Below are 14,381 nucleotides of genomic sequence, written 5' to 3'. Positions count from 1 at the left end.
TCAAAGGTACTGCATGCTCAGAAAATATGCTGAAAGCATAACATGGCAAACTCAAGCAACAGATGGGCACGTTGACCTGAATGGAACATTACTCAGTAATACTAACACAATGTAGTGTCCTACTTTACACTTGGAAAGGTTAACTAAACAGCAGCTCAGCACAACAATGGAGCTCGTGCTTTACAGCAACAGACACATTGTGTGAGTACATTGGTCAGCTAAATGTAACAATGTCATTGTGTTTCACCTCGCATGTGGGAAAATAAAAAACAATTATAAAAAACAAAAGCATCTCCTTTTACTAAGTGTGATCAAAACTGGCTAATGCAAAAATAAATTCAAAGAAACAATAAATAAAGTATGTGTAACAGTGGGGAGTGTAATATAGAACTAGGATATATAGCATATATAGTACAATTGAAGCTATAGCTTATACTTCAATTTCTTTGCATTGTTAGTAACTCGGTTTACATCCACAGTATATGCAGATAACTTCAGTCTGGTGGAGAGAGCCATCTGGAAGGGCTTTGAAACTCAACTTGACATTCAAAAAACTCTTTTCTTTCTCCATTTTGCGCTGTTCAAAGGAATTCGTGTTAACTCAGTATAACGGCGTTAAGTTTGAGAGCCCCAGGATTTTGCCACGTGCAGTCATTTTTCTAAATATACACATGGAGGTCTCTCCATATTATCAGTAAGACCACAAAAACATCCATTTTATATGATGGCAACAAGTAAAGCAGTAAAAAATAAAATAAAAACATTTTTTAAACAACTTGTTTTTTAATTGTTTTTTGCAGAGTCCTGCAAGGGTTCAGTTTTACAAACCTGCACGCTCAAGGCTCAACATGACACACTCTGTTACCATCCATCCATCCATCCATCCATCCATCCATCCATCCATACATTTTCTTCAACACACCCTCATGCCTAAACAACATTTTAGATTGATTTCAAACTCTCCCAGAACAACGCATACAACCGTTGTATTTACTGCCGCACGGTGGTGGGTTCATCATGTGACCGTTCTATTTAACATAACGGGTGCAGTTTTAAACACGTACAGTAGTAAACGTTGTGAAACAGAACTAGTTAGGTTTTGGCAACAAAAAGTCTTAGGGTTAGTAAAACATCAGGGATTGGCTCAGAATGAGTCAGGTAAAACTTTAAACGTCAAGGACATCATTGCGTTACGGACTAAGGTTGGTAAAACTCGGTTAATTTGACTCCACCCCATCCTGCCTTCTTAAGTGGAATTTGGCGCTCTTATACTTTGTTTGTTGCTCTCGCGATAATTAGTTACCACAGCCATGAGAGGTCAACGCCTAACAAGAAAGATCATTTTGGGTCGTTATGAGCCGCTGGCATAATATACTAAGATAAGATACTCAGGAATGTTTACAATGACTAAGCTAGTGATGAATCTCATTTGCCACAAATGTATAGGAGCGTTGTGATGAGATGGCTATCCAAGCAGTAATACCGGTGCTGGTTCTCTGTAACAATGCTGGTATGTTCCTTAAATCAACCTGCGAGCTTCTCTCTTGGTTCTTTGTTCTATTCTTCATCATTCCCTCTCTTCACCTCCATCTCTCTGGCTCCTACACTTTGGAGGCAGAGTGCGTAGGAAGCTGCTGTAGTGTTGCAGCTCCTTCTCCGTCCTGGCAGACAAACATTGATGGTTTGTGTGGGTGAGAGGTCTGAATCTTCACACACTGCCAAGATCAGGAAGGAAAAGGGGGGGTGAGGGGAGGAGGGAGAGTCAGTGTCGACCATCAAACTGCCACTTCCTAAATATTAGAACAACTGGGGATTGATTGAGTAATCATTAAGTGGGATTTATGCTTCTGCAGAGGCTCTACGCAGAGCTTTCTCTGTAGCCTATGTGAGTGGCCTGAGGTTTATACTTGTGCGTTGGTGTCTGCATCCAACAGGTTCTCACACCCATCTCGTAAAATATGGACGCTTGGTCAGGTGCCTTTGTCGTTCTTATTGACGCTAAACGTCTCCTTTAGCGCTTTAAGTAAACGTGCTTGGTCGGGACTATTGCCATCCCTTTTGACACAGTTATGTTAAGGAAAAGGTCGTGGGTGGGCGTACGGTTCTGTGACACGCGTGAAGAACGGTGTCAGAAAGAAAAAAACGACTATAGCAAGCGTGACAAGTGGGACAAGCGGGACGCGAATCCCGCTCTCCTGGGTGAAAGTCCTGTGTTTGACCCATCCACCCCCCCAACCAACCTCCTTATATACTACTCTCTAAATCCTATCTAACTGCTGCTCTCCCTGGTGCATTACACAAACACGTTGAAAGACGCCTTTTTCGTCGCATCAGACGCTGACAGCCACTGTCCAAACATCCTTATTTTACGAGTTCAGAATGAGAACGGTTTGCTGCATCGTTCTAGCGTATCTCATTAAGAGAATAGCAGAGCCGGCTGGGGAGTGTGTGGGAAAGAGAGTGAGAGAGTGACTTTGATTATCTTCAGAGCGAGTAGCGACTCTAGTGACATAGTGCTTTCTGACCACGGTGGGAAATCTGTAGCAGGAAACGTTAACCCTCTCCTTGATTTTATGCTGTTGATGGAGACGGAGATGAGTCGGGCGATGTCAGGCTAAGGCGTAGGGTCCGGTGTATCTGCAGAAAAAAGGTTACAGCACGGTCACTCATTGGTTAGGACTTCATGACTGGGACAGAAGTCCGTAGTGTGTGTGTGTAAGTTTAGTAGTATTTTCCATTCTGGATATGTTTTAAAGGCAGTGTAGTCGTTTACTTTAAAGCAGTGTGTTTAAAGCATGGACAGGTTGTCAGTCATGAGAAAGTCTTTTTCTCAGCATGAGTTTGATTTGTTCCAGCCAAGGCTGCTTACTAATTTTTGCATTTCAAGAAGCTGCAGTGTGTTCACTCCATGCTGTAATCTATGCAAAAGGGAAACGTTGTTGCTGCTTGCAAAAAGGATTTAATTTTTTACCAAGAAAAGCTCCTTCTTTGACACCGGCCGTTCTTCAAGTTGTATTCAGAGATTAAAAGCTGCTACAGTGAGTGTGCAGAAAGCTGCCATGCAGAAAGAACTCCATGGAAATACTTTTCAGACGTTGGATTTAAACTGTTTTGAATGTTTCTGCTGTCTAATTATATCCAAAATAATTCTGTATCTGTGTATGTGTGGGACCAGTAAGTGTTACATTTAACCCATTCTATAAGTAGGAGCAGTGGGCGATGGATGAAAGAAACCCAAAACAAAGAGCAGAAAGAGTCTATAACGCTCCACAGAGCTGAGGGGAACTGATGAGCATTCTCTGTGGGTTTATCCCCTTTCTGAGACACAGACACATTTGATCCAGTGTTAGTGTAACAATGGTGAATTGTGCACCTGTAAATAAAATGAGTGAGAGTGTGTGGCAGGTGCACCTGAATGCATCGTTGGTCAGTTTGAGATGTCAGTGATGCTGTGGTGAATCCGCTGCAGAGCGTCTCATGTGTTCCAGGATGCAGCAGGACAAGAGACAAAGACACACAGTGACTGTCAGAGAGAGTAAATAAGCAAAGGTGTTCTGGTGATGGATCCATTCCAGGAAGACAGATGGACAAACAGCTCCTCTAACTGATCTTTCCATGCATACCTCTGTGCATGCACCCACACACGCACGCACGCATGCACGCATGCACGCATGCACGCATGCACGCATGCACACACACCCTCTCTCTCTCTCTCTGGGGTAAACAGATGTTCAGTGTGATGTGATTTGTGTGTTCTGAGTTGTCGCCATCCTCTGCTGGATCCTCTCTCCTGTTTCTGCTCCCACAAGACCACGCTACAAACTTTCATGGCCTACAAACCACAGCAGCCAGTGAATTCAGACCATGTCTACATGAGCACTATAACACTGTGAGGAACACATGAGGGTTGGATAAAACGTTTGCATGGGTTGTAGTTTGGCTATTGCTCACACTGCCGTACTGGTTACTCAATTCAATTCAGTTCAATTTCATTCATTTTTAATGTCAAATCACAACGTGAGCCTTTTCAAGACACTTTACATATAGATACAGTAGATCTAGACCACACTCTATAATTTACAAAGACACAACAATGTCCCCTTATTCCCCCCCAAGAGCAAGCATTTGGTGTGACAGTCCCATACTGGAGCTTCTGCCCCCGGGACCCAATCCTGGATAAGCAGACAATGATGGATAAATGGAATAACTGGCAGATGAATCCATAATGAAAACAATCACTGGTTTCATCTCTGATAATAAGTCTTGTGTGTCCTACTCTGCAGACACATTGAGAACTGGACGGGTCTGCAGACGCTGAGGGACGTGGACATGGAGCTGTACACTGGCTTACAGAGGCTGTGAGTACTACACACTGCTGGGATGTTTCTGATTCAGACTAATGTCTGGGACATGTGTGCAAAACAGATGCTTAGTAAATATAAAAATGAATAACCTTGTCAACAAATATGAGCATTTACTTAATGCAAAATTAAGCATGAATAAATACAAGTAGAATTACCACAGTATACACTGTGTACATAACAACCAGGTGGTCTCTAGTCCCAAACGGCGTACTATAGCATGCAATCTTTCAATATTATTCATCGTTATTTTTTAAACTATATTCAACTGATTTTCTGTAATTTACTTTTACAATCACGTGAGCATTTAAGAAATTTAAAACATTTTACCACCATTTCTGTTCATAGGGTGTATAGTATAAGTATACGTATATGTTTTAAAAAGTGAAGAATATGTGGGAATACAGATTATGAAAACATCTCGTGTGTGGGTGAACCATTAGTGAGCAAAGGCTTTAAAAGAGGTTTCAAGAAATATGTCTGTAGCCAAAGAAATTGTGCAATTAGCTGCCAGTTATGACAGTTATGAAGCTCATATCAGTCTGTGTTATGGCACAGATGTTTGTGTTTTCAGTATTTAGTCTTGAATGCTTAGATGGTCTAGTGTAGGCACTGTCAATAACACAAGACTAAATGAAATGCCTCAGTCATTGGTAAGCAAATGCTTCCACAGAGCTGGACATCACATATGAAATAAAATGAATGGTCCTGTTCATATGTAATCAATGGAGACATTTTGGAAAATAATTTTGTTTAAGAGGTTTAATTGAATTGAATTGAAAATAGTTGTTACTTGGCTTTTAAACTTGCATCACAGCTGGACATTTTAGAATTACTGTCCACTTAACCTCCAATCAGCTTTCTGCAATTAAACAGGCCAATCACAGCACCGCTGTTTCCTCTTTCAAATCAGAGGAGCTGCTGTTGGCCCAGTTTTTGAGGGCCTGGGCCCTGTTTCCAGGTTCCTGTTAATGCTAGAAATAAGAGCATTTTCTAACACATTTCCCAAAGCAGCACTTAAGAGTGAGTGTTTCTTAACATTGGCTGCTGAAGAGGATGCACTTCAAAGTAACTTGGTGGATTTAACTCTCATGTACATATCTTACAAGTATTTCAATCACAAAGCGTAGCCTTGGCTGCAGTCGATTTAACACAGATGCAATCATTCAGTGTGAAAATGTAGTCTAATGTGCAGTCAAGACTTTATGCCATTATTTTTGCCATGTCAACCAGACAGATGAATATATTAAGCGCCAGGTAAAGATCATTCACTTTGATTCTGCTGAAGTCAAGAGAGAAAGTAGATCCAGTAGCCTCCACCTTTCCCCATCCCAGTGCCTCGCCGTCATCGCTGTGATGATGATAGCAGCCTGACATGATGAAAACAGAAGATTACGGTTAAGTTTAGGTGACAAAAAGTGAGCGTTATGTACAAGGGCATAACTTTGGGTTCAACACTGGGGGGGGGTTGAGATCTCCACCCAGGGGTGTAGTCTAATATATATATATATATATATATATATATATATATATATATATATATATATATATATATATATATATATATATATATAAACATAAAAACAATTTCCTGGCTCAGAAAGGGCCTTTTTGGGGGAACATATGAAAGTGGGGGGTAGGACATTTATAACATCAAACACTTCATTCTCTGCATTCTGATCATTTTTTTATGCACCAATGTATGTTGGAAATACCTCTATTTATGTGAAGGAAAATACAAGTGAGAATTCAAAGTATTAAAATATAATGGAATATAAGGCAGTAAGGGGGCTTTTACATTAGGGACCTTGGCCTGGATCCTAAAGTTGACCACAAAGTCCTGCTTTTTTGATAAGTGTGAACATGTGAAAATGTGGTCATTACAGTTCATATGTGTTCTCCCATACAGTTTGTATCAAGTGTAAAAACCAACTGTACCAAAAACACGGAAGTTGACTCCAACTATCTAGGGAGGTCCTGGGACATGTATGCCCAAATAGGCTGTTTCACACTCATTTTAAGAGCCATAGCAAAACAACATGCTCTACATATCTCAACAGCATAGCATAAATCATTCATTCAGCACCATATTTGTAATGTATCAATCTGTTGTTCCAGTATTAGTAAAATTGATATTTATTTTCAGCCATTTGATAGTCATACTGTTATTTAACTGTATTTAATTCCATACTAGTCTGTAAAAAAATATTGCAGCATTGTGGGTCGGTCAAATATGTATTCTTCTGACTTTATTTCATGGGCCCTGAAAAAGCAACTCCTCTGATTGGTCAAAAACTTTCCAGAGCATAATGGGTAAGATAAAACTTCTTTAGCATCACCGCTAACAACAATTAAAGGACCGGAAATGAATAAAATATGATCAAAAGTCTATCAATATTGAATATAAGAGTATGGATTTATTGCACAAAGTCCTCTGAAAGAATTAGTTCCAGGAAAAGAAGCGCAGGCTTTGGACCGGTATTTTACACTTTTATGCATACTGAATGCACTCGTGAATGCTCACGGGTCGCACCCGCCATGCTGTGTGCTTGAAAAACACGGAGAAGGGTTGGGCGCAACCAAATCTTTGTTTGCCAATTACATTGAACTGAGAAAGAAACCACGTATCATCTTTTATAACAGTTAATATATTTCATTCATCATTATGATAAGATGAATAAAGATGAAAATGATCCCCCCGATCTCCTCCCAGCCATGATCTTATACAGTCAATATGGTGCATACAGCAAAAAAAAAAAAAAAAAAAGTGAAATGCTTATCAATTACAGTGCTTAACTTTCGTATCTTTTGGAACGCATGGTTCATGAGAACAGGCTGACACACTTGTTTGAAATGTTCTCGCTCCATTGGATTGGTGTTATCAGTGGCACTTAACATAAAGCACAGCTGAGGCTGATGGGAAAATGGATAATTTTATTGTTAACCCTAATCTCCTGCCTCACGCTCTTCTTAAAACCATCCACCCCTCCCACTGTCCTCACCAGCTGATTTCTATTGAACACCCCTGCAGAAGAAGTGTCCTTCAGCTACATCAGGCTGGAATGAGATTCAGAGCCAGTAGATTTTAAATACATTTGATTTGGCTCCAAGAAAACCTCTCGAGATACAAAGTAAAGCCAATTTATTTTCACAATAAGTGTTTTGATGTCATGTCTTCTGAAGTGTGACTTAGTGGTGGATTTTAGAGGAATACTCTTGGGTACTATTCAGTAAAGGGGCCTGCTATAGCTCTTCTGATACACGCTCCAGCCACAGAAGACACTACGCTGTGCTAGCACTGAGCATCACTACTCAACAGCTTGTTATGTGTAATATCTCTTCAGACCACTTCTGGTCAGTGCTATATTCAAGCTTCTTAAAAGTGCCAATAAACGTGGGTTGCGGCCCGGTTGCGGCCCAGTTCTATTTTTATTGTAAGATTTTGATATGAAATAACCATTTAAATAAAGCCTTTTTAATTTTTTCACAAGAAGAGTGCCTTGGACATTTTTTCTCTTTTGAAGTGTTGTGCTCCCTTTCCAAATACCACCTTCATGATTTGTTTTTGAACTACCAAGCATTCCACACTTTTCTTCTTAAGTTCTTCGTTTTCTCTTTAAAAAAATCAAGTATCTGTGGCCCTATGTTGTGATAACAAATGTTTCTTTCTTTATTTCCTTTTGGTAATTGTTCCTGTCAGTTTCTTTTTCTCTGTTGGACAGTTATCCATCAGAGCTCTTATTCTCTCCTCTGTATGTCTCTCTCTTATAGAACTATTACGAGGAGCAACCTGCATTCGATCCAGGCTCGGGTTTTCTCCAAGAACCCCCAGCTGCGCTACATGTGAGTACACACACACACAGACACACACACACACACACACACACACACACACACACACACACACACACACACAGAGAGCTTTAATCCCTTACTAATGCTGCAGATAAATTGAGAGCATTTGCGAAAGGTAAAACTAAACTACATCTATTGAGAGTTATTGCCAGGATGACTTTTCAGTCTGCAACCTGGAAGCCAAGTAATTATGTTAACATAAAGTACAATGATAAGTCTGTAAGGTTGTAATTAGTAGCGTGAAATGGTGACTTCTGGTCACGTTTGGTTTTACTGTAAGTCATGTAGTTAGGTCACATACAAAGCACCAATCCAAGACTTAAAGGTGGAGTCTACAATTCTAATTCAATACACTTCTTTTTAAAAGTTGGGTTATTATCTCCTCCCAGTGTACTAGCTGTCTGTTCTGTGTGTGGCCCTGGCTCTGTAAACGGAGAATGGGAGATGAATGGGACGGTGAATCTGGTGCATGCTAACGCGAGGTAGGGTTTTTGTTTGGGTGATGAGTTCAAATAGCAACAATCTTTCTCCAGAATGGTGGACTCCAGCTTTAAAGATACGTTAATGGGATATACCAGTGACCTATTATTGCACTTAACACAGCAGAGGCGGAGATATTCTGATTTCTAATCCCTAATATGGTTCAAACTCTAAAAACACTCAATCCTACATTTACCATAATGCAGCTCAGTCATGTTTCAATGACCCTGATGGCATCATCATATTATCATCATATTTAGTCAGACTTGGCGATGCTTTTCCAGAGCCACAAAGGACATGATACAACTGTTTCCACAGGCTGAGTACTGCTCCTCCCAACTAGTAAAATAACAATGACATGTACAGTTGAGTTTCCCTTCAAGAAGACTTGTGACGTGAGACAGAAGTCAACTTGCAGGTTTATATTAGGGCCCATACGGTAATAAGGCTCTGATGGATGTCAGAAAGCTTGTACCTCTATCAGCCATTTTTGGAGTCCGGGAACTTAGTCCAAATTATCATTGTTGAGATTGTTGTGAGCAGTAAGGGACGCATATAGTGCTGCTATGGGAGAACATCAATTCACCATCTGCCTCTCGAGGTTACCTTAATCTTATCGTGCAGGGAAAAATACCATCAGCAGATGTGCTCAGTGTTCTTTCAGTATTTTAAGGGCCCATCAAACACTGGTGAGAGATTATTTTTAGGGAGCATAACAGTTAAAGTTGTTCCCAAAAGTGTATCAAATGCATCCAAAGTGTGTGAATGTAGCATGGGCTTTAAAGACATCTATTCTTTCTTTCTGTGTTCTGATTGGCTCTGCTGTCTTGGAAACTGACCACCTGAGCCAGGACTGCCTCCATGTTAACAGGCAGCAGCACTACATTCAAATGGAAAATGAAACATTATGTTAGCCTACATGAGTCCATACTTCAGGTTCAGCATCACACATGGCCTATTATTTCTACTAATGTGTGAATTTAAATTAAACATGTAACATTCCAAACCACGGTGCTGCACTGGGTTGAGCTGCGGAAAGCTTTGTGTAAGCTCACATTGTACTGTACCAGTAGAAACAATGTGCCACTGCTGCGGTAGAATGGGACACTTTGAAGTGCTACTACTGTATGTGCTTGGAATGCCATTTCCTTTGTGTTTCTATGCTGCAGAGATTTATGTACCCCTCCACTCACCTGTAGGCTGCTGCAGGCAGAGGGAGCATTTGTCAGGGCTGCCCTTGTGTATAAGTACTGTAAGTAAGCCTTGTTCAAGGTGAGGTGGCCCATAAACCAGGACTTAATGTCCTGTTTCAGTGAAGGAGCTTTAGTGGAGCACTGCAGACAGCAGGGACCAACACAGTAAGGACTCAAATACCACAGTCATGTGCGAGTGTGTCGTTGGACAACGTCCACAGCCGTCCACTGTAATGTCTTATGGAATTGTGATGCAATGATCTTTTTAGATTTGTTAGAAGTTATAGGAGAGGCTTTCATACAGATTGTGCCACACTTTTTGCCAACCCAAGATTGAACCAAACCAAGCTGCTGTTCAGGGCCCAACACAACCGGTGCTGTCTAGCAGTGGACAAACGTATTTCTTGCAGGTTATTGGATTGGATTGGTTTGATCCCGGGCTGTCTCAGTTGTCTCTGAAAGTCACTGATATTCCTCTAAGCAAAAAGTAAAGTTAGATAATGATTAAAGTTGGTTTTACTGTGTCACTCATGGTTTCACTTTGTCTGTGTTTGGAGTAGTAGCCCTGTCCGAGAATAGCATGCTGAAGACCTTATCTAGGACATAAGAGGACATTTGCATGATCTTCACTGGGCAATTGGCAGGTCACAGAAGTTATTTCCAATAGCTGACAGCATATTGAAATGGACCGAGAACAAGAATACCGACCTGAACAAATATAGTCTTTTAACACAATGCCTGGAGTAAAGTACGTAAAAGAGAAAAACAGTCAGGTTATCTCAAAATGTTTCATTATTATGAGACATAGATTTAGTTTGTGAGGTGAGGTCATATGTAGTGCTGTTGTATTGGAGAATATTGAATCCAAAAATGGTGGACACAACGTCAGCTGTCAATACAAATCAGTCATCTACAATACTACAGGTCAGACTCGAAGGTGGGGCAGAGACATAAGCCTCTCAAAAACATCTGCGGTAACGTTTTCAGCCAAATGAATGGGCCTCAGTCGTAATCACGACCATATATGAGGCGGTATAACCTCCTACTTGGCTCAGTAAACCATTATCATCCAATAGTAAGCTTGATCACCCATCCATGTCAAGGCGCAGAGCAGCAGCTCGACCGTGGCTCTGTAAGATGACATAGTATAAAGAGCGAAACTCTGCCTTAGGAGGGAGGTTGGGGTGGATGGTTCAAAGAAACATAGGACTTTCACGCAGGAGACAAGTGTTTGTGTCACATTTTCAAACCAGATTTCAATATTGACATTTTTAAAGTTAACTTTCTTATGTAACATTCCTTACGTCACGTTCTTAATTAACCCATGTACGTTAGTATTTTAACCCAAACCAAGCAACTTTAATTTAGTTTGAATTCACAAGTGGACTCCCACAACATTAAAATTGTCCAAGGTGTCCAGACCAAGCTAATGGCGATGGATTGCTTTGGATGGTACATGTGTACTTAATGGACTGGTGTGTATGCATCAGCTGCAGTATTCAAGCTAACAGGTGACATCCATGTTAGACATTTAATTTAAACACACCATCCAGATATCATTACTTAAATCTCAATTCCGGCATTTGTAAAACACAACTGCATTTAACGTAACAGCCCTTTTTAGCTTGAACATGCACTTTTCACATTTTCAAAAATGCATTTAACCCAGAGACATACTCGCATTCTGACTGTCAAGGGTTGAATCTGCCATGCAGACAGTGCAGTACAGACTACTTCACTGCAGCTTTTCAATGTTCAGTGATTGATTAAAACAGCAGGAAACATGGTGAGGAAAATAATATGTAGCCACGCAGTTCCACAACGCACTGCTTTACCAATGCTATGGTTACTGTCATTATAATGTCTGCACACAGTCCTAATGGGAAGTACCCTGGGATCATGGTTTAGCGTGGTTATATGCTTGTGCATCACTAATCTTAACTTGGGCCATAATCAATAGGTAGTATAAAAAATTCACTGTCAATATTAAAAAAGCAACATTTTAAAAAGACAAAAAAATGAGGAACTGCTATTAAAAGATTTTGACTCATTAATCTTTAAAGAATGTGGAGTGGTAGAAATATCAAAGTACATCAAGACAATGATTTGTTACTTTTCATTAGTACTGCTGTCATACATGCAGCCTGTAGACAAACAGACTTCATTCATCATTTAACACCCTCTAACAGCTAATAACCTGCACTACAATTTTCGTGCTATATAATATGCATCGCTCCCATAACGAGATGATTGTAATAAAGCTCTGTATGACTGCGTCCAATGCAATATTAATGCCATTAGAATGACTGAACACACAGTGAAGCAAATCATTTGAATTCCTTTATTAAAGGGTAACCCTCAAAGTCTGCTGGAACAGCTCAGCTCAACCAAACCTTCGCATCCAAGCTGACGCAGAAAGAAACGTTTTTACTAACATGTATCACATCTATTCATAAATCATAGGCCAACAAGAGTCCATGCATGTGTGCAAGAATAATGTAATATGAGTTTCTCTTAAAGCTTTGCATGTAAAGCGCTTCTCTTCACTTAATAGAAACAATGTTTGGAAAACAAGTGACATTTTAAAGGAGTATTAAAGCAGCATGCAGTAAATGCACTCTGTAAGTACTTTTACATCCTCGTCAAGGTGAATGTAAAATGTTACATTTACTGTAGAGAGCACACCGCTGACGTTAGAAAATCATTGGCATTAATTTGCTCTACATCTTGAAATCTTGTATCTTCTGGCATAGTGACTCTCTCCAAGGAGGAAACAGTGGCCAATCAGTGCTTCGGCCGGATCTACATCTTAGTACTGCTGAGACTTCCTGAACAGCAGGAAGTGGGCAGATGGTGTTTGTTTCTCTCTGTGTGTATGGGTATATGGATCTGTGTATGTTTGTGTGTTTCTGTATGTTGCTAGGAAACGTGGTCGTTCTCAGTCTTCTACTCTCCTCAACAAACAGGCCCCTGATTATTGAATTTAATTAAAATCATGTCCAGGGTATTAATGATGGAAAAAATGAAAAGATTTTGACCACTTCACTTTCTTCACATGTTGATTTAATGAATCAACTCGATTGGAAACAGATTAGATTGATAGAGGTATGAGTTTGAGTGAATGTGTTTAATATTCTCAGACAGTCAACTGGCTGATACACAGCATCGATGTCGTCAAACCTTGAGTTATTACTGGGCTGCTGTATTAGACTGCTTTAGTTTAAGCTACTGGTGGACACAGTTGAAACTAAAAGTGTTTCCATGTAAACTTTCTGAGTAAAGTTTCTCAAAGTTGCAATTGTTTTCAGAGAGAGAACTCTCAAACACAATTAGTTTTTCAGTTTGATTGACAAGTAGAACAACCACAGACTGCACTGTGTCATATGCAAACAGACACAGACAGAATGACTGACAGTTTTAATTACCATGGCAACACCTGCCATTTCACAGCCCAGTCAGTTGTTCTTGAAATAGCCCATGCTAATTGTGTGTGTGTGTGTGTGTGTGTGTGTGTGTGTGTGTGTGTGTGTGTGTGTGTGTGTGTGTGTGTGTGTGTGTGTGTGTGTGTGTGTGTGTGTGTGTGTGGTATTGTCCTCTTGAGTTTCATCTGTGACAGTCATTACAGATAATAAGCATAGACAGTCCTATAATGTACATTATGCAGTAACGAGGATGGATAATGATGATGATCGTAACAATAATGATGGTGGTATCCGTAAATTTTTTAGTCACACATGCGATTTGTTAAAGTGTGGTAGTAAACCTCCCAGTAGGCTTGAGAAGAGACATTAAAACATTTGTAGTTTCCTCCTTAATGAAGAACAGAGACTCTGTTGTAAACGCAGAATGCCCTGCCAAAATATGCAGTCATGTCAGGGCACGTAGTACATTTGGGGGCTTTTCTTAGCCTGACATCTATTAGCAGAACAATGGTAAACATGATCCAATCTGGTTTCCACATTGGCAGACATGACAGAATGATCTATTAGTATGTGTCACAAAAACTGGGTCAGCAGTGTTTCCAAATGTCTCTGTTTTAGGGGCTCAGAAACGGCAGTATAGTGTGGACGCGATGTGTAGACGTAGTAAAAGATATTCTAAAAGTAGTAGTGTGGATATAGCCTAGAGTATCTGGTCTCATAACAGTTATGATAAATATGGAATGTGTGAGAACTAAGAAAACACACCTGTATAAATAAAGAAAAGAATAGTGGTTCAAGCATTGTGCATCAGTTATATATGAACACTAGAAAAATGATTTATTTGCTGCACGAAAAAAGAGATTGCATTACTTTTTAGATGTATGCGAAATGTTCTAGTTTGTTGTTGTGCATTGGCTGAAGTTCTCTTCAGAGTAATTAAAAAAAAGTTGTTGTTTAGCAAATTGGCAATGGTAGATGGGGCAGACATCTGTTCTAACCTGGCAGGGGGTGGGGCAGGAAGCAGAAGAGTTCAGAGTTCATCACTGGTGAATCACTGGAATTAACGATGC

General features: G+C 40.2%; 1 protein-coding gene across 2 annotated transcripts in view; it reads left to right on the top strand.

The window, feature by feature from the left end:
- ntrk3a (neurotrophic tyrosine kinase, receptor, type 3a) overlaps positions 1 to 14,381 on the top strand; it is a 137,852-nt gene that overhangs the window by 20,664 nt on the left and 102,807 nt on the right. For both annotated transcript variants that reach the window (XM_036003254.1, XM_031285500.2), the window contains exons 2-3: positions 4,284 to 4,358; positions 8,133 to 8,204. In XM_036003254.1, coding sequence (XP_035859147.1) covers positions 4,284 to 4,358; positions 8,133 to 8,204 — 147 coding nt within the window. The remainder of the gene's footprint in view (positions 1 to 4,283; positions 4,359 to 8,132; positions 8,205 to 14,381) is intronic.

Source organism: Sander lucioperca, chromosome 7 (genome assembly GCF_008315115.2).
Source record: "Sander lucioperca isolate FBNREF2018 chromosome 7, SLUC_FBN_1.2, whole genome shotgun sequence".
Classification (NCBI taxonomy): domain Eukaryota; kingdom Metazoa; phylum Chordata; class Actinopteri; order Perciformes; family Percidae; genus Sander; species Sander lucioperca.
Note: the sequence above shows the minus strand (reverse complement) of the source record. Positions and strands in the feature narration are given on the sequence as shown.